The sequence below is a fragment of the Petaurus breviceps genome, unplaced genomic scaffold (assembly GCF_028583685.1).
Source record: "Petaurus breviceps papuanus isolate PSGF00001 unplaced genomic scaffold, PetGlider_PUasm1.0 80, whole genome shotgun sequence".
NCBI lineage: Eukaryota > Metazoa > Chordata > Mammalia > Diprotodontia > Petauridae > Petaurus > Petaurus breviceps.
Genome location: NW_027186540.1, coordinates 21,493,577 through 21,521,175, shown reverse-complemented (window position 1 = coordinate 21,521,175; position 27,599 = coordinate 21,493,577). Strand labels below are relative to the sequence as shown.

At 35.8% G+C, this 27,599-nt stretch overlaps 2 protein-coding genes across 3 annotated transcripts in view; one reads left to right on the top strand and one right to left on the bottom strand.

The window, feature by feature from the left end:
* Positions 1–13,890, top strand: part of LOC138176048 (dnaJ homolog subfamily C member 2) — a 33,346-nt gene extending 19,456 nt beyond the window's left edge. The window contains exons 11-17 of the mRNA XM_069106789.1: positions 770–858; positions 1,487–1,556; positions 10,291–10,475; positions 11,272–11,372; positions 11,532–11,639; positions 12,585–12,739; positions 13,756–13,890. Of these exons, the coding sequence (XP_068962890.1) occupies positions 770–858; positions 1,487–1,556; positions 10,291–10,475; positions 11,272–11,372; positions 11,532–11,639; positions 12,585–12,739; positions 13,756–13,830 (783 nt within the window). The 3' untranslated portion in view covers positions 13,831–13,890. The remainder of the gene's footprint in view (positions 1–769; positions 859–1,486; positions 1,557–10,290; positions 10,476–11,271; positions 11,373–11,531; positions 11,640–12,584; positions 12,740–13,755) is intronic.
* Positions 12,434–27,599, bottom strand: part of LOC138176049 (mitochondrial-processing peptidase subunit beta-like) — a 34,800-nt gene continuing 19,634 nt past the window's right edge. For both annotated transcript variants that reach the window (XM_069106790.1, XM_069106791.1), the window contains 7 exons: positions 24,769–24,881; positions 22,842–22,985; positions 18,272–18,432; positions 14,814–14,899; positions 14,650–14,738; positions 14,341–14,416; positions 12,434–14,260 (listed from right to left, as the gene is read on the bottom strand). In XM_069106790.1, the coding sequence (XP_068962891.1) occupies positions 14,196–14,260; positions 14,341–14,416; positions 14,650–14,738; positions 14,814–14,899; positions 18,272–18,432; positions 22,842–22,985; positions 24,769–24,881 (734 nt within the window). In that variant the 3' untranslated portion in view covers positions 12,434–14,195. The remainder of the gene's footprint in view (positions 14,261–14,340; positions 14,417–14,649; positions 14,739–14,813; positions 14,900–18,271; positions 18,433–22,841; positions 22,986–24,768; positions 24,882–27,599) is intronic.

The following is a 27,599-nucleotide window of genomic DNA, read 5'->3' as shown; positions in this document are numbered from 1 at the left end:
CTACAGGCTCTATGTGATTACATTCAGCCTATGAATGGGGCAGGGAAGATCTTCAAATTCCCATCACCATGACAAGCACAGAAACAGATTTGTCATAGCCACCTTTTACCTCATAGGCCCTCAGAGTATTTTTTTGAATAACTCTCAATCCCTCTTGCCTATCTAGACTTTTCTCCCTATTTCCCTAGCTGTAATTTTAGATTTGCATATCCAGCATTATCTCCCTAAGTTTGATTATATTAACTAGTTTCCAGTTGCCCTTATGTAATTGGTATGTGATATGGTATTCATTAATTTCAAATATTAAGTAAATCTGATTTTTTTTTTTTACCATCACCTCATATTTATCATTATGCCAGGTGATGACACTTTTACAGAACTATAAACTCTGGTTGTAGATGTTTATACTTAGGAATAGACTGAATAGCACACTCAGCTTAACTAATGAAGGCAAATTCTGTTACAGGGAACACACTGCTTTTCTTTATCCATGAGCAATTTTGGGGGGTCTTAAATTGGCTCATCATAGCTATAAGGCTCATTCACTCTGTATGCATAGCCTACAAAAGATGACTTTTATAGCTATGAGGAACTTGGCCAAATCCCCCTAGGATTTTGACTGAAGGTCAGAAACTATTAAACTATAAATTAAACTGCTAGGATTTTCAAAGATTCATGTATAAATCTGTTTAGCTATTTAATTGGTCTTGTAAATCAATAATAATTTGCATCAATATATACACAACAAAATTATGTTTGTGCTTTCTAGAATTGGAATTATTTTTCAGACAGTGAGGCAGAGTGTGTTAAAATGATGGAAGAGATTGAAAAGCTTTGTGATCGTCTTGAATTAACAAGGTATGATCATCGTCTTGCTGTAGTAGATCTCTATCAAGAAGCCAGCTTTTTGTTTGTTTGTTTGTTTTAAAATTATAACCATAATACTTAGCATATTAATTTATTAAATTCTGAAATAGATAATATATATTCTGAGAGAAACTTAGGCCATATAGCATTATGATTTTAACAGCATACAAACTAATCAATATTAATTGCTCAATTGTGTATTTATAGCTACTTACTGTACAAAATGCATATACCCAAATATAAAAATAGATTTCAAAGAAAAACAACAAATACTGAGATTTTAACTATAGTTGAACAAAGCTAGAGACTAAAATTGCATGATGAATATTGGGTAGTTATAGATTGATTTATTCATTATGGAAGTTATATGCTCAAATAGCAGCCTTTCAAACATATTGCCAGTTAAATTTGTAATAATGGCAATTTTGATAAGCTATAAAATTGCAGTAAAAAGTTACATAAATTAAATCATCTTCGCATTTAGTAACAAAGGGATGGGCTCTTTCAGTGCAACATTAGAAGATGGTTCCTCCATGTAAAACTCAGTGTCCTTAAATATAAGAAGCCAACTTTTTCTGTTAAATTTGGATAAAATTTCACGCTCCTTTTAAAAATTTAGCTTGCAGTGCTTGAATGACATTCTCACATCTACTACAAAAGAAGAAGGGAAGGCAGCTGTGGAAAAGCAGGTAATGTTCATTTAGCATATGCATTATTACAGCATGTATGATGTGTTGAACTAGTTGGCAATAGCTGATAATTGTTCCATTTTCCTTTGTCTCCTAACTATGCATATACATTTAGAGAATTTAGAGCTGATAGGAACCATTCTAGAGCATCTAATCCAATCCCCCTTATCTTACAGACGATGATAAAACTGAGTTACAGACGATGATAAAATTGAGTTCCAGAAGTTAACCCTTAGAACCCCAATAGGAAATTTTCATTAAATCTTGTACTTTGCAGAATCACTTTTCCCAGCTCTGTTTTAGCTATTGAGCTGAACCAAAAAGAAAGTAAGATTTCTTTTTTCCCTTAAGGATCATTCCAAGATCATTTTGTAAGTGAAAGAGATGAAGATCTAAAGACAATAAAATAAAGTCCATTCAGATTTCTTCACCTTAACTCATATGATCTAATATTTTTTTCCAACTTTATTAAATGTTGACTTTTCATATAAGGTTTGGATATTTTACATTTCATCTTGTGATCTTTCGTGGTGAGAGCAAATGCTTCGTGCAGATTTTCATCACATATAAAACAAAATTAGAATCACAGTTTGTTTCAGTTTTTGAAAATCAGACTTCAGTGAACATCAGCATATCAATCAGAGTACACTACAATATGAATTTACTGAAGATAGCAGCTAAGGTCTTCTGGGTTGTGTTTGTGCTTTCTTGGTGTAAAAGACATGGACTAACAATTCTTTAATTTAACTGATGAGAACATAAGATGTATGCAGTTTCAGTTTTTCTGTGTTTGTATTTACATGAACTTAAGCCAAATCGATCTTAGTTGACACATTTAAAATCTAGACAGTTTTAAGGGTTACTTTAATTGGCAATATGTTCTGGCTTTCATTTTAACTTATCAAATATTCATTCAGTATCAGTTAGGTACCTTAGAGGTGACTATAACAATAGACATTTACAGAGTACTTCCATAAAATCAGTCCTGTGAGGTAGTCATTAAAAATATCATTTTTTCCTATTTATACAAGCTTGGCCAATTGGTGATGAATCCTTTGGCCAGGTTAGTCCATAAGTACAGAATGTCCCTAAGTTTGACTTCTGCAGGGATGGTGGTAGAAAAGGGAGAGAGGAGGGCGGCTAGGTGGCACAGTGAGTAAAGTGCCATCCCTGGAGTCAGGAGGACCCGAGTTTGGTTCCAGCCTCACACACTTAATACCCACACACAAAAAAACTAGCTGTGTAACTAGTTGTTAACCCCAACTGCCCTCCAAAAAGCAAAAAAAAAGAAAAAAGGGAGAGAGGGCATAAAGAAGCATAGTTTTTAGACTATATAAATAAACATTAGCACCTTTGACACTCAATTTTTTTTCCCTTATGGCTCACTATTTCTTTTTATTTGTACATAATAATAGTGCCCTGTGAGGAAAATTATAGCTTAGTATTCAAACAAATCCTGTCCTGAAGCATGTATTTTGAAGGCTTTGTGAGTAGTAAACTTGGGCCCAAAGGTCTTAGCACTGGCATCTTTGGTTTGGCTGATTTAGGATTATTGAACTTGACAACCTTGAGGTTAGTGAGCTTTAGAATCATTGGACTTGGTGATATTGGTGCCAGAAGACTTAGTGGGCTTGGTAACTTTAGGGTCAGTGGTTGTGGTAACCTTATAGTCATGTTTGATCTTGGGACCTGGATGTTTGGCAGCAGTAGTGGGGCTGGCATATTAGGTAGTAGCTTTAGGGGGCTGTAGTCTTGGCAATCCTGGGCCTGATCTTGTTCTTGAGGACCTTGATGCTAAGACCTCCACTCAGGAACTGACAGCTTTGACATTGTTGGCCTGCATCTTCTTCAGTTCCCATTTAGTCTTTTTAGCAAAACATGTTTCTTAGGACCTTAGGGTCAACTTGAGTTTCTTGATGCTGTTTGTATTCCATTTATGGGACTTATTGTGGGTGGTATGGTTCTTACACTTGGCCATCTTTATATCTTACCACTTTTGTTGATGTCATTCTGTGGAGTGGAAGAGACCAAAAGTGGGAGAAAAAGCAACTTTGGGACATTTTAAGATGTGAGATCTTCATTCATTACAAATTCTAATAAGATAATACTAATGGAGGAACTGAATTATATAAATTCTAACACAGTCTAAATGAAATCATGATATGAAATAAAGTTGAAATTAGAGATAAATAAAAGAATGGCATGAAGAGGACTGTTAAGGATTTAAAGGGTTTGATTTGTCATTCATCCAGAGGCAACAAGAAACTGGAAATAGTTGGTCATTCTGTAGTAACAGTACTCATGATGGACATTTGCAAAAAGACCACCAGGAAGATAACTGCATCTTACGCATCAGCATCTGTTTCAGAGAATAGGACATGAAAGAATTCTCTGAAGAACTTAATACTCTCCATATAAAGTAAACGTATATTGTAATACTTGGTGAGTTCTCTGTAAAGGAGGACATAAGAAAAGCTGCAAAAAAAAAAGTTGGAAAACATGGTTCAGGACTAAGAAATGAGAAACATCAAAAGCTTATAGAGTATATGAAAGCTTCATGCCTAAATATCATGAATATTCCTTCAAGAAGAGAGTTCAGTGTAGCATCGATTGGGTGAGCAACAAATAACCTCACAGAAAACATTAAATGAACTATACTTTAAGGGATATGAAGAATATGAGAGTCATTTCTGAATGAGCTGTTTGTATAGTCGGATCATTTATTCATTAGAGAGCAAAGATCAAAATCAATACCAAATTAGAAGAATCCAAACAAGAAGATAGGGTCTCCTTTTGAGTGAACTCCAGCTGAACATATTGAAACAAATTATTGACACTGAAAAATGCAAACAAATATCAGTGCCGGCTATCACCATTCTTGAGGAAGCTTAATCAAAACAAATCAGTTGCCCAAGGATACCAAGAGTACCTGGAAATGCTTCAGCCAAAAGATAAATGAGAGTGAGGTCAGCTCAAGGCAGGGTTGGTTCCTGCGTTGTAGAACTTAGTGAAATATCACCCCAGGAGGGGGATAAGATAAGCAGGATCACCTCTAGGGTGTTTTAAAAGAAAACTTGGCCAGGGATGCACCTAAACCAGTTTACCCCAAGGACATTTCAGGATGAAATGGGAGAAAAACAAACACAAGTTAAAAAAGGTATATTAAGATTTCTATGACCAGTTATTTTCTCCAACAGTGAGAAATGAGCCACCACACTCAAGACTTTTAATATCTCAGCCCTGACAGTGCTAAATGAGGAAGTAAAAGTAACACTACAGAAAACAGCTAGAGCAGCTGAAATAAACCAGTTATATACAGAAGTTTGTGATACAAGCAATATTTTTGAGGGTAGCATGGTATTTTAAAGCTCACAGAAACTTAACAGGGCATTTCTCCTACCTTAAAGTAAACCCTAACCCAAGAAAGGATCATCTGGCCTGTGCTTTAAGGCCTCTAATGAGGCTAGAGAAGGGGTGGAGAGGTGATGGATCTGTGGCTTTTCAAGGAAGTCTATTTTGCTTTAGGATAACTCTAAATGTAAAAGCAAGTTTTTCCTGAAGTTAAGCCTGAATTTGCTTCTTTGCCACTTTCATCCACTGCTCATGTTTCTGCCCTGTGACTACAAAGAGAACAAGTCTTTCAGATACTTGAACATGATGCTCATATACCTCCTGAAATTTCTTCTGTAGGCTAAATATCCCTAGTTCCTTTACTCTTTTACATATATACATATACATATACATGAAACATAATATAACCACAACAAAGAAGGCTCTGTGTTCTGTGAGCAAAGCAGAATTGAAGTAGCTAAAGAGAAATGCAGCATGCGTAAATTTAGAAAATCCGTCCCAAATGTGCCCAATCTGTAGTAGAGGATTTCAAACTCATATTGGTCTGATCAGCCACAGTCAGACACACTGTAGCTTGATTCTTAACATTGTGATGTCATTTTGGTCCTTTTTGAGAATGAAGGACAACAACCAGCCAACCATCATTCTTTCTTAAATGTGGCCCTGAGAATAGAACACAATAATGCATAGGTAGCTTGAACAGGACACAGTACTTTGCCTCTTAAAACAGCTGGAAAAAAAAAATCACATTAGCATTTTGGGCTGCCCTATTATGTTGCTGAGAGCTTGTAGTTTTCCAGATCTTTTTCAGACAAATTGCTGTCTGACCTTCCCCATATTCTTGACCTCCTCCATATGCTGACCCTGGAGTTAACTTTTTAAATCTGAATCATATTTCCATCATGTCAGCTATCCCTTGAGCTTTGTGCAACTTACAATGAGCATAGTTAGTATTGAAAATGTGAAATAGCACCAGGTCAAGCACAGATCCCTGGGATGCTTCAGTAAATTTGCCAAGTTAACATTAAGCACTTAATGACTAGTCTTTGAGCTCAGCCATTATGCCACTTTGCAGTTTAGTTGTATTATTTTCTGGTCAACATCTTTCCATCTTTTCTACAAGAATAATATGAGGCAGTTTGTCAGATGCTTTGCTAAACTCTAGTTAAATTATATTCCATCAATTAAGCACTGACTGTGTCAGGCACTGTGCTAAGGGACACAAAGAAAAACCAAAAACATGGTATGTAGAAAATACGTCCATGTAGATATACATGAAACAGTATGTGTACCTTTATAGGCATATAACTGATTACCTCCAAAATAGATATAATCATAAAAGGGAAAGGTACTCACGCCTGGGAAAAGGCCTTTCAGGAGATGGTCCTTGAATTAAGCCTTGGAAGAAGAGAGGGATTCTAAGAGTCATAGATGAGGAAATAATGCATTATTCTAGGTGTGTGAATAGCCAGGGCAAAAGCACTGTGAAGGGAAAAAGACTAAAATGACTGAACCATAGAGGCATAAATGAAGAGAGTAATATGTAAGAAGACTGTTTAGGGGCCCCTGACCTACTTGCTTACTAACAGCCAAAAGAGGAAATACATTTAGTCTAGTATGACCTGTTTTTGTTGTAGTCAGGCTTTCTGTGATTGCTGCTTTTTCTAGTTATTCACTGAAGATACTCATTGGCCTTTAGTTTGCAAACTGTTCTCTTCTTTTTTGAAAATTGGAGCAGTGTTTACCCTTGTGCTATCTAGCAATACCACTTCTGTTCTCAACAATCTTTCAGATATCAGCCAGCCAATTTTTTAAATATCCAAAGATGTGGTTCATTTGGGCCAGGTAACTTGAATTCCAGACTCTTACTGTGCCTTGGATAGCAATTCCTTGTTAGCTATTTTTGTTCTATCATTTCCAGTGCAAAGGTCATTTTGCTTGGCAGAAAATGCAGAGGTAAAATAAGAATCCAGTTTCCAAATGCTTGGAAAAAATCATGGACCTTATTACCCCCCAAAAGATGACAGAAAATAGTAATAACTGCCAATCCAAATGGTAATTTCCTATCTGTACAAAATCTTTGAGAGCAGTCATGGAGGGTATCTTTGGTGAAGGTATGAAAAGGATAAAATACTGCTTTAAATGCCAAATGCCTTTAAGTGGCCCCCCCCCCCGTACATGTCAAAATCATGAGATTCCTTTAACGATTTAACAATGGAGATAACTTTGTTTACTGACTCTCCAAAACACAGAAAGGAGCGACTTATACTTGTCAAAGCTGTTTTCCAATGGCATATAGAATGTCTGGTTCAAAAAGGGATGGAGCACCAGCCTCAGACACTTAACACTAGCCGTGTGACCTTGGGCAAGTCACTTAACCCCAATTGCCCTATCTTCCCCCTCCCCCTCCAAAACGCAAAAAAAAAAAAAATTGGCGGGCAGCCAGGTGGTACAGTGAGAGTGCCAGCCCCGGAGTCGGGAGATCAGGATCGGTTCCAGTCTCAGATACTTAACACCCATACAAAGTAACTGGCCATGTAACCTTGAGCAAGTTACTTAACCCCAATTGCTTTAAAAAAAAAAAAAGGGATGGAGCAATCCTCTAAATGTTCCTTTTTTGCAGATAACAGTGCTAATTGCACCAAAGTTTAAAAAATCCTGTAAATATCATTAGTTAACTTTGGAATATAGTAGAGCTTCTTGTTTTTTATATATATATATACACATATAAATATATATTTGCTACATGAGGAAGTAAAAGTAAACAGATCAGCTGAGATTTATAAATCAGTTATATGCAAAGAAAGTCTGATAGAAACAGCATATATGTATGTTTATGTACACACATACACAAGCATATATATGTATAATAGCAACATATATACTTGCCTGTACAAGATTTTATTTATATATGTATGTGTACACACATATCTAAGTCATTTCATATAAATGGCTTAGAAGAGTTCAACCTGTCTACATGGGAAAACTAAATGAATAAGTCTGTTATCCATATAAGCCGCTTATTTAATATTTACATCAAGTAATTTAATATTTCATATTAAATTGGTTTACTGTTTCATTAAGTGTAGGTATACACATGCATATAGAATCTTGTTTATAGATAAATATATCTGGGGGGAAAAGTGGATCCAGACTTCAATATGAGGGGGCTTGATTGCTTTTGGGAAATTTTAATTAATTCATTCATCTCCCTAAATCAAAGTTCTCTATTTTTAACATAAATACTCTTCTGATGATTTCAAAACTGATGTAGTATTTGATTACTAGATATGAACCTGTATTTTCTGCCAAAAAAAAAAATCTTCTAAACACAGACAAAAAATTAGGTATGAAAGTTAATCATAATATTTATTAAATCAAGACAAGTCATCCAGGTATTTAGACATTTCCTTAAAAACCAATTGCCACAGGGATCTTAAGTTTTAAATATAGAAATCTTTTGTTCCCCTAGCTTGGAAGGCTTGATGGCTTATTGGTAATTCTTGTTTGGATTTTTACTGGTTGGATTAGATGACCTCTGCAGTCACTCCCATCTTTGATTTCAGCAATGCTATACAAGATAGCAGCCATGCAGTTCCATGGTGTTCAAAGACTAAAAGCTGTAGGTCACACGAATGATAATTGAAGAGGGTGAGGGGGGAGGAAGACAGTGGGTAGATGGCAGTATACTATCAACAAAGAATTTTGCAGAAGCAGCAGCATATAAAGGACATCTAAAAGATACATGATGAGAAAACTAGGTTATTCATTTATATTGACAACTGTGGACAGCCTGCAGGTATCACTGACATTCATGCAGTGGAAAAGAGATCAAGGACCTTTCCCTCTCTCATACCTTTTTCCCCCAGACACACTGGGGAGGATTTTGGGGATGCCATAGATGAGTGGCATAGGATGAGGTGGGGATTGTAATCTTCACCATTAACCCCTCATGTGGTAAAATAAAAGCCATTAAAGTACTGGAGAGTAACTAGGATTAGAAAAGGTAAGTGACTTGCCCACAGTAGGGAGCTCAGGTCTTTTGATTCCTAATCTAGTACTTTTCCCACAATGTTACCATGCCCCAAAAGAAGTACCTAAAATTATCCCAGACATTAAAGAGTTTATACTCATGCTAAGAAGAAGAAAAAAAAAATTTTGAAAAAAAAAATTTAACCCAGGCCTGTTATTTCATTGATGTTGGGAACTTCTGGCAAAGAGAGTCCTACTATCAGTGCATCTCAACAACTTTTCAGTTTATAGCCTTTAAAAGTTGCCTGGGGCACTGAGAAAATGTATGCTCACAGGCCAGGATGGTTTATTTTTGTCTTTTTATGCTCAGTGCCAAATACAGTGCTGGCATATAGGTGCAATAGTAAATACTTGTTTGAGATTGACTTGCCTAGTTTGTGCTAGAGACAACCTGAGCTGAAGTCTGACTCCAAGGCTAGCTCTCTTGCCCTTGAAAACAACTGAAAACAATACAACACAGTACAGTAAGTACTGCATTTTCTTTAGTCAGAAAAGGAAGTAAGGGAGCCAGAGAATTGTTTAATAAAGAAGTTGGAAGGCAGTTTTTTGAGAAAGCTAAGACAGAAGAGGTGTTAAAGAGGAAAGAGGACTTTTTAAAAAAAAGTCAGAACTACTAAGCCATGGAGCAGAGGGCTGGGAGAATAGCTGCATTAGAGTTTGGGTTCTTGAGTAAAGTGAGATGAGGCTGATTAAAGGAGATAATGCTAGATAAGAATGAGCCTTGAACTGCCATAAAGAATATATACAGCTAGGGGAGGGAAGGCTGGATGGAATCATAGCATTGTGTAGAATATGTGCATTTTAAAAGGGCAATGTAGAGGCTGGTGACCAAAGATGCAGAGAAAGTATATAAATATGTGGGTACAAGATCCCTTTAGTTTTGAGAAAGAATTAGATTAATAGCACCAGTGCTAGGATTAGTTTTAATGGGCATTAAGAGACATTTCTCTGAGATTTGTGGAAGAGTTGGGAGGATAGATTAAGGACCTAGAACATGAGATGACACAATCTGAATGGCCTTTATCTCATTAAAATATGAGGCAGTTAATTTTTAAAGATTGTAGAGACTCTTGGAAACTCTTAGAGAGAGGCCTAAATAACTGTAGACGAGAGCACACAACTTATAATTGTCTAGAAGCACATTTCCATAAGTTCCCTTTTGCCTGGGAGCAAGTTTATGGAAAGCAAATGAGGGGTGTTGACAGATTGGGAATTAGCATGGTAGATGATGTTGGAAACCTGGGATTATGGTGGGGGTAGCACTAAATAGTTTACCTTAAGTCTACACCAGAAACTGTCTAGTATTACTATTAGTTTTAAACAGTGGGATCTTTATCTTTCCTTCATGCAGATAGAAGAAATAAATGAGCAAATACGAAAAGAGAAGGAGGAAGCTGAGGCTCGAATACGTCAAGCATCTAAGAGTACTGAGAAATCAACTGGTGGAGGTGGCGGTAGCAGTAAAAATTGGTCAGAAGATGACTTGCAGTTACTAATTAAAGCTGTGAATCTTTTCCCTGCTGGAACTAATTCAAGGTACCTCTTGTATTAAAATACTATTCAAAATACACTAACTAGGACCTAGCAGTGAGACTCCATACTTTAGTACTCTGGTTTCTTAATCCATATAGGTGTAGACCAAGAACATTCAAGCAGTTCCCTTGACATGAACCTAGATTTACCCATCCTGTACCTACCTGGAGTCTATTCCAAAATAGGCAGTGTTCTCATAAACAAAATTCCAGTGACTTCTAAACTGTCTTTGTTAATATTTGTTATACTAAATATTTCATACTAATTTCTCATTAGACCTAACATTCATGATAAATAGATTTTTTGGTTTATACCACCAAAGACCTTTTGTTTATATATACATAAATTATATATATAATATATATAATTTTTAATATAATAAATAAATATAATTTTTTTCTTTTCATTAGCAAGAGACTTTTCCATCTAATGCTGTTTCACTTCTCAAAACTGAAGAGGCTTTCTTCACAGCTGGCCCCCTAGTCAGATAGATAGCCAATTAAGACCCTTCTGTTCACATTCTAAATGAAATTATACAGTTATTATGACAGCATACACAAATGTGTTATTTATTTACATAAAAATAATACATGCTGTCTTAAGATTTTGTTCAGCACTAAAACACTGTTTTAGTAGGTTTTTAGGTTTTGTAGAATATAAAAATCAAAACCTTTGAGTGCCAAGTTGCAAGTAATAGTAGTAATTTAAGCCAGATTGTCCAGTTTGGTGTAATACCGTAAATAGTTTTCACTTACAGTAAAACCCCAAACAATATTGCTGTTTTCTTATCTTGTGATAGGTGGGAAGTTATTGCCAATTATATGAACCTGCACTCTTCTTCTGGAATAAAGAGAACTGCAAAAGATGTCATCAGCAAGGCAAAGAGTCTTCAGAAACTGGGTATTTAATAAAACTTTTGGTGAAATCATTAAGGGAAAACAGCTTGATTTGGGGTATTAAGTACCTCAAGTAAATTAAAATCTAGGTGAGAATTCATTGTTGCATGAGCATTGAATTGTAAAGTGTCAGGATGTAAATAAAGCTTTTCTTTCCCCTCAGACCCTCATCAAAAAGATGACATAAACAAAAAAGCTTTTGATAAATTTAAAAAGGAACATGGAGTTGTGCCTCAGTCAGACAGCGCAGCTCCCTCAGAGCGGTTTGAAGGTAACTTTTTTTTTTCCTTTTTTCATTAGGTGGGAAATAATTGATAGGTACATCTCCATCTCCAGGCTACCAAAATCTCTTAAGTTCTAGGAATAGTTACTATATTAGGAGAAAAAAATGTTCAGATGATTGAAAAATGCAATGCAATTATAAGTTCATTGCAGATTTTTACTTAATGGGGTTTTTTTGGGGGGGGGGTAGTTGGGAGTTGGATATAAGCAGATTGAATGTTTATTTTTCCCTTTCAAATGATAGTTTTATTTTTGTAATAGGTTATTTTAACACTAGAGAATTACTATAGCTTATTTTCCAATGTAAGATTTCTCTAGACTTGTAAATTACTTTTTTCACATGAGTCATTGGGATACAGAGTTTAAGGGTTCTAATTTTTCCTCTCGGACGTACTTAAAGATTAAGAAAAAAGGCAATTGACATTTTCCCCTACCTAGTGTGTATCTGGAAAGAAAGATTTTTCCTGTCAATTTAATCAATGCTCTGTCAATTTAAGACAAACTGTATTAATTTTATAGTGAACACTGAAAAAATTCTTTAGGAAGTTTCTGACATAGTCCAGGTAAGAACTTAATACTGGAATTCCTTCTAGTTGAGGCACTTTTTTTTTCTCCTAGCAGCTGCAAGTAATTTTATTTGTATAGGCAAAAATTTATTTGTATAATTTTATTTATATAGGCAAGTAATTTTTTTTTAGGCAATAAATTTTGTTTTAGTTTCTTTAACTTTTAAAGGTGGGGCAGGGATATACGAAATAAAAGTATCTAAAACCAAGCCAAAAATAGGTTTATGTTTTTATTTATAATTGCATATATAAAAATGTAAATAATATCCTTTTAGTAAATAAAAATTAATCTAGGAGATAAAAATCTCTGACCATAATATTCCAGCAAATCATCCTATAAGGTTTTTCCAAATAACTTTTTTTTTTAGGTCCATGTACAGATTTCACACCTTGGACAACTGAAGAACAAAAACTTTTAGAACAAGCTCTGAAGACATATCCTGTGAATACACCTGAGAGATGGGAAAAAATAGCTTCTGCAGTGCCTGGACGATCAAAAAAGGACTGTATGAAACGATATAAGGTAGAGAGAGTGTGGGTGTGGGTAAATCAATTCACAAATTTTATTCTACGTAAAATTGCATACTCTTTCTTGTTGGTTAGGCTTCAGGGCACTAACAACAAAGTCATTACAAAGATATATCATTTATGGTAAAATAACATTGTCACAACATGTCTTTTGGGGCTTGTACAGTGAAGAGCATCATGTCAGTGGTACCACCTTCCAGAAACTACTTTTTCTAAGAAATATTTGTAGATTTTAAAAGTCCTTCTCTAGTATCTCACTGTAGCAGAAAGGTAGCCCTGGTTTCTCAAAGACTACGTCAGTACAGCATAGGCTTTGGTTGGTATTATGAAGAATAGCTTAAAATGTGGCCCTAAGTTAGATGGCTTTCCAGGGAATATCCTAAGATCAAAGTGGCTTCTCAACTTTAAGATTGTCCACTGCCATTCAAGTTCTCATCTGTAAAGCTCCAAAAGGGATTGGGGGGGGGGGGGGGCGCTGCCGCCTAGGTGGTGCAGTGAATAGAGCACTGACCCTGGAGTCAGGAGGACCTGAGTTCAAATACTGCCTCAGACACTTAACACAAAAAACTAGCTGTGTGACTTGGGCAAATCACTTAAACCCAATTGCCCCCCCCCAAAAAAAAGGCAAAAAAAAAATTTAATTAAAATTTTTAGGAGGGGATTATCACAATAGGCATTTAAATATTTTTTGAATTTTATCAGAAAAAGATGTGTTTATATACTATATAATATATATATTATATACTATAGACCAAATATATATACTATATAGTTATACTATAGACCAAAACTTATTTTACCCATAAGCAGGAATACAACAGCAAATTTATTAAATCTAAACCTGCAAAACCTCTTTGTATTTCTTCTAATGATCTTTTTGGAGGTCATGAACAGTAAATGAAAAGTATAAACAATATTGCATATTATCCCCACAAAAATCTCCCTGAAATTCTTAAATAGCAGCAGAGTTTTAAAGTTTCAGCTTTTCACCTTTCTTACTTCCTTCTCTAGGAACTTGTTGAAATGGTAAAAGCAAAAAAGGCTGCTCAAGAACAAGTGATGAATGCTAGCCGCGCCAAGAAATGACTAAAGTTGACAATCTTTGTTGTGTTTGTTTTTATAATAAAACTGCAAATACTGTATAAATTTTCATTCTTAAACTTATAAAAACTCTATTGGTGTTTCCAATCTGTGTTTGTAGCTTACTGACAAGTTCTTCTACTGACAAAAGCTGGTGGTAATTACACTTTCCTTTCCTTACTATTACAGAAAACTTCAGTCTCTGAGAATCTGAAAGGTTTCCTTATTTGTAATTACCTTTTAAAAGTACAAAAGCCACCTCACATTTTCCTTCTAGGTTCCAAAAACATTTTGATTTCTTGTTGGATGAACAGCTTGAATTTCTCGGGTTTTGTAAATAACATTTTCAAAGTCATTTGATTAAAATCTTATTATTCCCGAAGCCAATACATGCCACTGCAGATTTTGTTATAATCTGGTAGTTGCTCAATGGGACCTAAAGATTTAAAAGAAATAAGTTAAAACATAATTAATACTAGTTCCCTCTCTAGAAAAAAATTGGGAAGAAAGGCTTACCAACAGCAGCTACAGCAGGGTGTTTGTTATAAATATATTTTGTGCATACATTGCGTATATTCTGAGCATCAACAGCCTACAAGAGGAAGAAAACCAGGTATGATGTAACATCTGAATTTGCCTATAGTAAAAACAAGAAATACTTGCTTTGAAGCTGAACAGAATTTGAAGCTCTGGACAGAATTTTTTCGGTAAAATTTTTAATCTGCTTATTAAAGGACCCTGATCTAATGAGACAATATATCAAATTTCAAAAGAGTAATCAAAATTGTTTTAGGCAAATGAAATTCTTTAGATCTAAGAACTTACATCAATTCTCGCTTCAAGCTCAGGAATGGGAATTCTCCGATTATAACATAACATTTGCCGACCAATATCTTCACAGATTGGAGTTGAACCTATTTAAAGAATAAAAATTCTATTTAACTAAAACACACCCCAAATAAAAATAAAATTCCAGCCTTCAGTCTTACCATCAAGCTGCAACAGCATATTTGTTTTCAAAAGATTCTTAGCTCGGGCAACTTCACTTTCAGTGACACTTGTACAGAGTCGTATCCTAAATAGTGTGAATAAATAACAAATACTTCGAATCAGTTTTTATATCACCCTAGAATGTGTCATAAAACAAATAATGCAAGAATATATTGTCATGGGACACAAGCAGTATTTTAATATCTACTTTAATATGCTTTAAAAAAAAATCACATCCCCAGGAGAGGAGTCTGATATTACTCCCTGGGGCTGAGAACCTTGCTACCCTCAGGAAGGCTATTCCCCACTTCTGGTGATTCAGGTGAGCACAAAGATTTCCAAAAGAAAAGGATACAGAGTCTGGGGCAAGAAAACTGAAAACCTCTTATAAGACTGGTATGTGAAAACAGGATTTGGATTCCTAGACCATTAAAATAATGACAAGCTTCTGGCCAGAGATAGAGTATACTTAATGGAGAGGTTTGATAATAATAAAACTACCCAGGGGCTTGGAAATCTAATCAAAAGAATGCAGTAAAGATGCCTGGAAACTGAATAAAACACATACCTCATGGGGTTTATTAACAAGGTAAATTGGCACAAGGATGTAAATTTGAGACTTGGTGGAATGGAAAACTTCTGGATGGATTACGTAAAATGAGGGTGCAGTAGCAACATGGAGATAATGGTGTAAAAAAGCAATGAATTTAAAACTCTAGGAAACTTGGGTTCACATGCTACCTGTGACAGATACCTTTACTTCACAAGGATATGCTGAAGAATAAATGAGAGAATTATGTTGAGAGCTTTGCAAACCTATTGTATCCAAATGAGATCCCAAAAGCATGGTGGAAAGCATTTGGGAGAAGATGAGGTACTAACATGTAGTGGATAGAACACCGAGTCAGGAAGACCTAACCTCTTACACTAGCTAAGTAACCATATCACAATTTCTCAGTTTCCTCATCTGTCAAATGTGAATACTAAAGAGTCTAGTAGTTGAAATTACAGTGGGCTAGCTAGCAGCTGGGAAGTAGTTTCTTCTAGTGAAAAAGCCACTGAGCTAGGAAGTTTAAAAGGACTTGGTTCTAGACTTGAACCCGTTTCTCAAAAACTGATTTGAGACATTCAGCTCTGAATTTTAGCTTTCTCATTTATAAATTGAGGGGTTGGACTAGAACAGAATGTCTTCATCTTTGTTGTGTCGTGGATTCCATTGGTGGTCTGGTTAAGCCTATGGACCCCTTTTCAAAAATTTTTTAAATAGAAAATCCATAATAATGAAATAAAGTTATCAAAATGTCATTAACATTCACAAGAGTCCAGGTTAAGAACCTCTGACCCAGACACAAAGAAGAGATAGACAGGAGTTGAGGGGGGAGTAAAAACAAGCCTGACAGGTCAATTAGCCTGTTACACAGACATCCAACTAAGTGAAATCCTTCCTTTGCTAGAGCTTCCATTCCCTCAAAAGCACAGTCGCTATTAAATTTTTTTATTGGCTTTGATGATAATTTCATACTAGAAAGGGTGAAAGAACTAACAAGAGGAACCACTTCTGGCTCTGATTCTCACAAATAAGGAGAAACACTGCTAGAGCACAAATAAGGGCACCTTGGAGAAAGTAACTGCTCCATTTCGGAATGTATGATAAAGGAGAGTAAAGATGGGCAGAATTTGACACGCACTCATCTTTTAGAAATAAAATTTGAAAGGGTTCAAGAAAAAGATGGGAAGGATCCCACAATATGAAATTTCTATACAGGAATTTAACCCTGGAGGGGTGGAGAAGTTCACAAAAATTCTGAAGGCACAAAGAATTAATTCAGATGAAAGAAAGAACTATCTCAAGAGATTGATATGGTTGCGCAGAGATCAACTTAGATTTTTAAATGTACAAAAGATGGAAGCAGGGGTCTGTAAAGGAGGATAAAGACAAAGGTTCAGCATGAGCTGAGGTGGGCAAGTAATGCTAAGAACACAAAAAAGTTAGGATTTTTTTAACTGATGGAAAGGATAGTATAATAAAGACAGAAGGCAGAATATAATGATTATATTTAGCTTGTTTTTGGAGAATAAGTAAAAGTAAATTGTTTCCCAAGATAAGTAGCAATAGTATGAGTACTAGCTGCCATAAATTTAAATGACTAGGCCCAAACGAACTACATCCTAGGACACTGGCAGAACTTGTAGAAGTCACTGATGAGGCACTGTTAGTTATCTGCAAGATATCAAAATCAAAAAAGTACCATAGGACTGGTGGAACTCAAATATTGTTCAAGTAAAAAAAAAAGTAGAGTGGAATAAGCAAACTATAGGACAAGGAGCTTGACTCTAATCCCTGGCTAACTTCTAGATTACATCATTAAAGGGAAAATTAGTGAACATGTAGAAAAGGAAGAAATGATCACAAAGTGCCTCTATGACTTGAAAGAACAAGTCATGCCATACTAACCTTATGATTTATAATGGTCATAAGGTTGATTTTCCTACTAAAGAATGGTAGATCAATAAATATCACTTTTTTGTATCACTTTCATTTTTTAATATATTCCTTCTACCCTCCCTTCCCCTATAAGTCATATCTTATATAAAAGAATAAAAGATAAAAACAAAAAAAGCTGTTCAAGAAAACTAACCAAAATAAGTCTAAGAGTAGATTATGCTCTACAGTTACAGTCCCTCAGTTCTTCAAAGATGACCTACATTCTAACAAAGCCTCTCTCTCCTTTTATCTTTGTGAACAAGGTGAAAAGATGAGAACTAGACCATGACAGAATTAGGTATATTCAGAACAAGCTGAAAACAAATAGTAGTAATTAATTGCTAGTTTTTGTCAGTTTAAATGGATGTGACTAGAGGACTATTTCATAGAAGTCTGGTCCTGTGCTGTTCAATGTTTGTCATTTTCCCCCTTCCAAAGATCACTAGCAAATCAAGCTTGGAAATAGTATTTTTTAATATACTTAGATCACTGTTTCTCAAAGGCATTCTTTAGAAACGTCTGGATCTCCTAAAAACTGGCTAAAGCTGCTATCTTTAGAAATACTTTAAAAAGGTTTGAGAAAACCCGGTAAGTAACAAGTGACATTTTAGTCTAGAAGTACAGGGAGAAAAATCTGGAGGTGAAAAATGAAACAAAAATAATACATCTATCACTAATCAAATGCCTACCGCCCAGATCTAACTAGTTCAGACCTGGCAAGATAAATAAGAAATTACATTAATTGCTTTTTAAACTATCTGAAAACTGGTTCATTTTACAAGAAAAACTAGGTGTTGCCTAAACAAAAGGCAATCCTTAAAATCTGGCTTAGATCTTCCCACCAAATTTAGTTCTTCAACAAATTGTTGAAATGTAACAACATTATTAGCAATTCAGTAAATTAAAAACTTTAAACCTAACTGATAAGCCCCAACAAGATTTAAACTCATTTCTCTGGTATTATTTTCTCACCATTCTCTTTGAACAAAATGTATCATGTCTGCAACAGTAGCTGGCTCACAAACCATATAGAGTCCCCACAGTCCTGTATCTGTGTAGGAAGTATTGAAGGACTGGAAGCTATGACAGAGGTTTCCATGACAGGTCATCTGGGCAAGCTTGCTAGACAAATTCTGTAGGAAGAAATAACACTAAAATTACTGAAAGGCCACAAAGAGCTTTGTTAGCATAAAAATAAAAAATGTTTTTCCTTGACCTACGTATATCCTCTAAACCTATCATCTTCTCCTCTACTGCCAAACTTCCAAAAAGAATAATCTGTATTCTTTGTCTCCACTTCTTCACAAACTAAAGTACTCACTCCTAAACTCCTTGAAATTATCTTGTTTCCATTTACTGAAATCATTCTCTCAAAAGGTCGCTTTGAGACTCCCTGTATCTTACAGTTCAGTACTGTTGACAATTCTCTTCTTTTCCATGACACCACATTCTCCTGGTTCTCCTCCTACCTCTCCAACTGCTCTTTTGCTAGTTCCCCTTCTTCTAGACGGTAAATTTAATCAAATTATCCAATGGTTTATTTATTTTGTTGGTTTTTTATTTCATAAAACCAGCTTCTAGTTTCATTTAGATCAATGGTTTTCTTACTTTCAATTTTATTCATCTCTCCTTTGATTTTTCAGGATTTCCAATTTGGTGTTTAATTAGGGATTTTTAAATTGTTCTTGTTCTAGTTGCACGCCCAATTCACTGATCTGTTCTTTCTTTATTTTACCAATGTAAACAGAGATATAAAATTTTCCCCTATAATTTTTGGCATGTTGTCTTATTGTTGCCATTTTCTTTAATGAAATTATTGATTCTTTGATTTATTACTGACCTATTTATTTTTTAGGATCAGATTATTTAATTTATTTATTTAATTTCACATTTTTAATCTACATTTCCACTGCCCATTACTGAATGTAATTTTTATTGCATTATGATCTGAAAAGGATGTTTTACTATTTCTGCTCTTCACATTTGATTGTGAGGTTTTTAATGTCCTAATACATGGTCAATTTTTGTGTAGGTGCCAAGTACTGCTGAGAAAAAGGTATATTCCTTTCTATTCCCATTTACTTTTCTTCAGAGATCTATCATATCTAACTTTTCCAGAATTTTACCCACCCCCTAAAAGTCTTTCTTGTTTATTTTTTGGTTAGATTTATCTAGTTCTGAGAGGAGAAAGTTTGAAATCCTCTACTACTACAATCTTATTGTCTATTTCCTCCTGTAACTCATTCAACTTTTCCTTAAAAAATTTAGATGCTATACCATTTACAGCATATGTTTAGTATTGATACAATTCATTGTCTTATGGTACCTTTCAGCAAGACAGTTTTCTTCCTTATCTCTTAATTAGATCTACTTTTGCTTTGTCTGAGATCATGATTGTCATCCTTGCTCTCTTTGCTTCAGCTGAAGCATAATATATTCCACTCCAGTCCCTTACCTGCTTCAAGTGTGTTTCTTGTACACAACATACAGGATTCTGGTTTTTAATCCACTCTGCTATCTATTTCTGTTTTATGGGTGAGTTCATCCCATTTACATTCAGAGTTATGATTACTATGTATTTCCCTCCATCCTGCTTTTTTCTTATTTATCCCTCTCTCTCCTTTTCCCCGTCCCTCCTCACAAATGTTTTACTTCTGACCACTGTTTCCCCCAATTTGCCCTCTCTTCTATCATCTTCCCTCCCTGTCCCTTTCCTCTTATCGTAAGATAGATTTCTATTCCCAAATAAATACGTATGTTATTCCCTCTCTAAGTAAATTCCAGTGACACTAATGTTCAGGTATTGCTCACCAGTCAATCTTTCCCTCCACTGTAAAAGATGTTTTGTACTTCTTTCATATATGAAATAATTTAACCCATTCTACCTCTCCCTTACCCATCTCCCAACCCATCCCTTCTTTCACCCCTTATTTTTCTTGCATATAAAAGTCAACTCACACTAATGTACTCTACGTACATTTCTTCTACCTGTTCTTAGGGCTGACAAGCGTCATCTTCGCACACGGGAATGTAAATGGTTCGAACTCGCTGCATTCCTCTGACTTCTTTCCTGTTTATCTTTTTGTGCTTTTCTTGAGTATTTTATTTGAAATAAAAATTTGTATTCAGTTCTGGTCTTTTTAATCAGGAACGCCTGAAAGTCTTCTGTTCCGGAACATCAAATATCCATCCCCCCTCCCAAAGGATTATACTCAATTTTGCGATTGGCGATTCTTGGTCATAATCGTAGCTCCAATCCTAGCACCTCTGCCCTCCAGAATATCATACCCCAAGTCCACTGATCCTTCAATGTAGAAACTGCTAAATCTTATGTTATCCTGACTGTTGCTCTATATTTGTTTCTGACTATGCAATATTTCCCCCTTGACCTGAGAGCTTTGGAATTTCACTATAACATTCCTGTGAGTTTTTGTTTTGGAATCTCTTTTCAGGAGGTGATTGGTAGAGTCTTTCATTTTCTACTTTATCCCCTAATTCTAGGATATCAGAGCAGGATTCTTTGATAACTTCCATGATCTTTTTTTTTTTATCATGGCTTTCACAGTCCAATAATTCTTAAAATTATCTCTCCCTGATTTTTTTCTGGGTCAGTTGTTTTTCCAATTAGATATTTCATATTTTCTTCTATTTTTTTCATTCTTCAATTTTGTTTTATTACTTCTTAATGTTTCATGGAGTCATTAGCTTCCACTTACCCAATTCTAACTTTTAAGGAATCATTTTCTCCAGGGAGATTTTGTACCTCTTTTTTCAACTGGCCAGTTCCCCTTTTCAAGGAGTTATTTTCTTCAGTGAATTTCTGTATCTCCTTTTGCTTTTGGCCATTTCCGCTTTTCAAGGTCTTCTCTTTAGTGGAGTTTTATGCATCTTTTACCATCTGGTCTATTCTGTTTTTTAAGACGCTATTTTTTTTCTGAATTTTTTGTGCCTCCTTTACCAAAATGTTGACTCTTTATCGTGATTTTATCACTTGTTTCTCTTCCCCATTTTTCCTCTACCTCTCTTATTTGATTTTCAAAATCCCTTGAGTTCTTCCAGGGCCTGAGACCAATTCACATTCTTTGACACTTTGCACATGTAGCTGCTTTGATTTTGTTGTCTTCTTCTGAGTTTGTATTTTGATATTCCCTGTCACCATAGTCACTTTCTACCATCAGGTTCTTTTTTTGTTGCTACTGTTTGCTCATTAATTGGGGTCTGTTCCCAGGTTTTTCATGCTGCTATGTTCAGAGCTAGTTCAGGGGTTGGGGGGTGTTTTCCAAGGTGGTATGATCTAAGAAGAGGTATGATCACTGCTCTCTGGTCTGTGAGCAACCACAAGCACACTTTTCTGACTTGGGTAACTGTGACTCTGTTCCTGTTAGTCTTCCTCGCCCTGTGACTGCTTATGGCCCATGCTACAGAGTCCTGCTCCCATTACTAGCAAAAAGTTCCTTGTAATTTCCTTCTGACCAGCTGTCTGAGGACTGAGAACTCCAGAAGCCATGACAGCCACCAATTCAGTCACTCCCAAGGCTTGCTGCTGGCTTGCTGGATGTGACCTGTGCTCCACTCTCACCCCAGTGAGACTGACCTTTACTGCCAATCTTCTAAGTTGTCTTAAGTTGGAAAACTGCTTCAACCAGTCCTTTTGCTGGTTCTGCCATTCCAGAATTCATTTTGAGGCATTATTTTAATGTTATCTGGATGGGAATTTGGGAGAGCTCAGGCAAGTCCTTGCCTTTACTCTGCCATCTTGGTTCTATTCCCTCTCAATTATACTTTTAAACCAAATAATATGTTATGACAGTAGAAGAAAATTTGGATTCAACACATTGGGAGGTCACATTTTGCAAAGCAAAATATTTGATAGATAAGATCCCACGGAAAATAAAAGGCCAGCATTGGAATCATAAAATTCTGGCTTTAAGTCTTGCTCCTGACACATACAACTATACAATGATAGGCAAGATATTTAACCTCTCAGAGTCTCTAGGCAATTCTCTAAAACTATGAATTATAGACAGAACATAGATGTCTGGGCAAAAACCACATATATACTACTTTTGTCATGGTATCACTGTCTTCAAAATCCTCATTCCTCAAATAAGCTTTAAATATATATATGCCATAGCAGAAGTTGTAATGTAAGCTCCTTGAAGCAAGAATTGTTTCCTTTTTGTCTTTATATATCTTTAATCCCTAACACTGTGTTTTGTACAGAGTAGGTGCTTAATAAATGTTTGTTAAATTCAAATGAAATTTACTATTTTGAACTATTAGTTATTACCTTTCCTTTGCAGAAAGTGCTTTCCATTGAGCTGAAAATACCAGTTCCAGACTCTTAAATCACAACTGACTTAGAAGTATAGAAATAATTAAAGTAGCAAACAAATTTTACACAGCTTGCAGGTCTAATTTTTTAAATGCCAAAATTCATAATACCCATTCTATCATATAAAGAAGTAAAGGATTGACCCTTCGAAGCATAGTCTTAAATCAACTCTATATAAAACTGAAAATTACCTTTAGGGTCACTCACCATTCCTCCTCCAAAAGAGCGATCCCAGTTCCCAATCAGAGTATTTGCAACCATGAGAGAGATTGTGTCTGGGTGAGACCAACCAACTGCTTCAATGGCAAGGGCAATGTGTGCCAAAGGCATCTTGTCATCCCTCAAACGAATCTAGTTAAGATTAAGATAAGAAAAAACAACTCTAGCTAAGAGCATGTAAAATACAAGTCCAAATATGTTCCATGACTTCAGCAGTTGTGTGTCTTCCCAGGACAGGCAGAACTACCCTGGGGCAGGACTGGGGTCCAGGATTCACCCCAAGGCATGTGCTTTTTACCAGGGAACAGTTAAAGCTAAAAGGGAGATTAGAGATGACAGGTTCCCCCTTTCTCTTTTTTATTTTGGGGCTCTTTGGAGACTGCAGCCCCTGCCCCTCCCTCTTCTTCTTTCTTTCCTCTACATTTTATGGATTATTTTATGGTTACCATGTTAGGAAAAGTGCTTATTTTAAGAATTAATGTTTTGTTATAAAGAATTATATGGGGACAGCTAGGTGGCACAGTGAACAGAGCACCAGTCCTAGAATGAGGAGGACCTGAATTCAAATTCAGTCTTAGATAATTAACACTTACTAGCATGTGACCTTGAGCTAATCACTTAACCCCAATTGCCCTCCCTTTCCCCCTCCAAAAAGACCAAAAAAAGAATTATATGCAGAAAAGTGGATTTTCAGCAATCTCTAGCAAAACATTATAGTTTTTAGTTGTCACAGGAACCTAACACCTCCATTTCCCATAGGTTCAATGTATCAATATTCACATTTTTTACTTCTACATCATTTTCTAAGAATGTTACCTCTGTGAAAGTTGAGGACTGTGTGTATGTACATATATACTTAAGTGTATGTATATGTTTACATACACACACGCATCTAAGTATCACCTCACACTCACTTTTATCCACTTTTAGCTATCAAAAGATAGCAAAGCTTGGAAAAAGTATGCTCATCTCCATATAACCTGACCAATGATGCTTAAAGCTGACAGAGAAAAATGATTCACCTCTTCGCCAAGGTCCCCCCCTACTGAACCTGGTTCCTGCCACTGTCATCAAGAGTAGAGACTGGAAGGTATTTTTTACCTGTTTGCTACTGCTATGAGTATAAACCAAAGGCAAAGCTCTGGGGTAAAGAGAGCTCAGTTGTGAGCAAACCTAATATATAAGTGAATTGCAGTAGGAGAAGATTTTAAAACCTCACTCTAGAAAACACAGAACAGTTCTGATCAAAGATCAAAAAAATGATTTTGTTATAAATGATGTCACACTGACTCTACAGTTCAAAGCAAAAATATTGACTGCCCTGAAGCTCTCCACCGCATTCTAGCTATTTCCACCTGAGTGTTCTCCTGTCTTTCCAGATTTCACTACCATGGCTGATCTGCAATGTCACCCCAGCATTTCCCTCTTCTATGCTGACCCCAATCTCCCACTGACAAGTTCCTCTCGGGACCTCCATTTTTGGGAGGGGCCCAAGCCAGCCAACTTTCATTCTTCAACTTGTGCTGTGCTTCTGACTTCCCAGACTTTAACACCATACCACCAGGCACCCACACTGGGTACCTTCACACTGCTTCCTCCCTACTCTCCACCCCTATTTCCAGCTCCTTTTTATGGGTTTTTTTCTCCCATTATACTAAGCTCCATGAAGGTATGAGCTGTCTTTTTTATTATATTTGTATTCTCAACACTTAGCACAATGCCTGGCACACAGTAAGCATTTAATAAATGCTTCTTGCTGATTTGGGACTTAAGTCCCCATTTATGATTCCTATTAATGAAAACTTAGATAGCTCTATCTGACTAGCTAACTAACTAGCTATATTATATACATATATTTACTGATATTATAAGGAAATCAATGTAAATTTCTGGTTTAGGTGGCTTGTGAATTTACCTCACTTCCTGTAAATTTGCAGGCAGGCAATGATGGTATTTCTCCTTCATGTGCTGATAAAGAATTACCAAAATGAAACTTGGCTAAGCCAAGCAGTTCATCATGAGACACTCCTAAAACAAAAAGACAATATCTTAATATGTATACAGTTTAAGTCATTAAACTAAATCCTAAGATTTCTTGCTTTACCACAAATTCTGTATAGAATAAATTTCAAAGGCATCTAAGCTTAAGAAATTATATTTAATTTTAAAAATTCAATTTACATACAACCATTCAGAAGTATCTACCAGGTAATGTAACTCTGCATACAATTGTTTTTAAAATTGTAACCTGAGATATTACAAGAACAGTCAGTCTACAAATTAAATCACAGAGAAATGGAGAGCAGATGTAGTATAAGGTACTCAGGGAGAGCCTGAAGAGTTGCTTGCATTTATATAGTTCTCAATAGATAAAGAAACATTTATACCAAAATTAGCACCCTTAACTGGATGTGGTAGACACCTTCCTCCACCCCCCACTACTTATCTGTCCCAATCTGAAAACAAAGAAAATCTAGTAACTTAAATTACAGTTACACTAAGACCCTGGTTAAAAACGGAAAAAAGATAATCACCAAAAGGTTGACTATTAGGTGCTAAGTTTTTTGACCACAGTAACTCATGAAACCATCTCTCCACACTGACAGAAAACATGGGCCTTAATCTTTATCCTGAACTTTAATCTCATATCACCAACTGCCTGATAGACACTGCCACTTGGTTGTCCCACGGGCATCTCAAATTCAACATTTCCAAGGATCATCTCTCCCTCAAAATACCTCCTTAATACTATTTCATCCCTATCCAGGGCAATAACAACTCACCAGTTAATCAGTCACAGTCAACAGTCACAATGTAACTTCTCTGTCACCCATGACTATTTCCTTTCCCTCACCCACTATTATATAATCAGAAGTCAATTCAGATTCTACTTCTGAAAGATCTGTTCTAGCCATCCCCTTTTCTCCATTCACATGTAACCACTCCCAAGGTCAGGCTCTCATCTTCATTCATTTGGACCATTAAAAAAAACCCCTAATTGATCTCCTATTTCTAGTCTATCCCTTTTCCATACATCCTTCACACAAAAGATTGGTGATTTCATTGGAAAAGAGACTCAGTTCAATTCAACAGCCTACTACGTGCCGGGCTACAAAGGATAAAAGACAAAAACAAAATAACCCCTGCTATGTAAACATTTATCATGTGCCAAGATCTGTACTAAGCTCTGGAGATACAAATATGAAAAAGTCCCTACCCTCAAGGAGTTTACAATCTAATGGGGGAAGATAACATATAAAAGGAAGATGAAAAGGGGGGTGGGAAGGGAAGATACCCAGACAAGTGCCAAAGTCCTCTTCCTAGGGTACAGTTTTGACCATATCATTTCCTTGTTCAGAACCATTGACTTTCCACTTACTTTAAAATAAAATGCAGATGCTTCAATCAGGCATTAAAGCTTTTCACAATCTAACTTGAACCTTTCCAGTTCTCACACTCCTTCTTTAATATTACTCTTTATGAACTGTCTTTCAACAAAACTGAACTGCCAATTGTTGCCTAAAGTTGGCATCCTGTTTCCTGCCTCTGTCCCCAATACCAGAAATGCATACTTGCCTGTTAGAAGCTTGTCTTCCTTCAAGGTTCAGTTTAGTTACTAACTCTTCAGTGAAGATGTCCAATACTCCCAGTTATTAGTGCTTTTTCCCTCTTCAAATTACCTCATATTTATTTTTTTATTTATGTACATCTTATAACCTCCAGTATTAGTTAAGGTCAGAACCTCCACGGAAGGAGCACACTCAGGCCAGTCACCTCTTCATTTCCCACCAGGCTGCATTCCTTTAGACTTCTCTATCATGTTCCTTTAATACCTTCCCTTCCTATCCCTTCTTCCACTTTCCTTTTGTGTGTAGTCCTCCCCTATCAGATAGTAAACTCCTTGAAGGCAGGGACTGCATTTCTTTTCATATTTATCTCCCCATAGAAGACACTTAAGAAATGTTTACTAACTGGAGGGGATATTTTGTTTTTGTCTTTTTTGTAGCCTGACAGAGTGCCTTGCATATAGCAGGGTACTGGATTTAACTGAGTCTCCCTCCCAATGATGTATATGCAAGGTTAAATAATAAGTATCAGGAACACAAAGATAAATTGAGACATACTTCTAACCCCCAAGAAAACTACAATCTAGAATAAACAGGGAAAACTGGAAAAATTGCAAAAGCAGAAAAAAAGCATTTCACAGTTAACTCAAAATAGATGGGGGAAAACAATGTAACAGGGAGGCCTTTGCTTTACAGTGATTCAGTGTTTTCTGTCCCTATGCTACCAAACAAATAGCACCAAATTTCAGGGAGCTTTATTGTCATGTCTAAGCATTCAGTTATCTGCTGTTTCCAATGGAAATTTCAAGTATTTTCCACCCACCTACCCTGATGATACAATGACCAGTTCCACATTTTGCTGAGAGCAAGTTTAATAAAAAGTGTTCATTCAAAAGAAGTCAAAAGCTGATGCTCAAAAAATATTTGCTAAAGAAATAAACTTAAAAGTCTCCAGAGATTAAACTACCTTCCAAGCAAAAATGTATCCCACTATTTCTCTGGTTCTTAACTGTACTACCTGGAAACAGTTAATTTGTTCTATAACTATAACTATAACGGAAGTTTAAAACACACAAAAAAGTTTTTATTTTTCAAAATGACTGAAATATGTACTCCATTTCCCCTTTCCTCTACCTTAGGCTTTTATAGACTTAGTAACTTAGCTATTAAATGAAGAGCT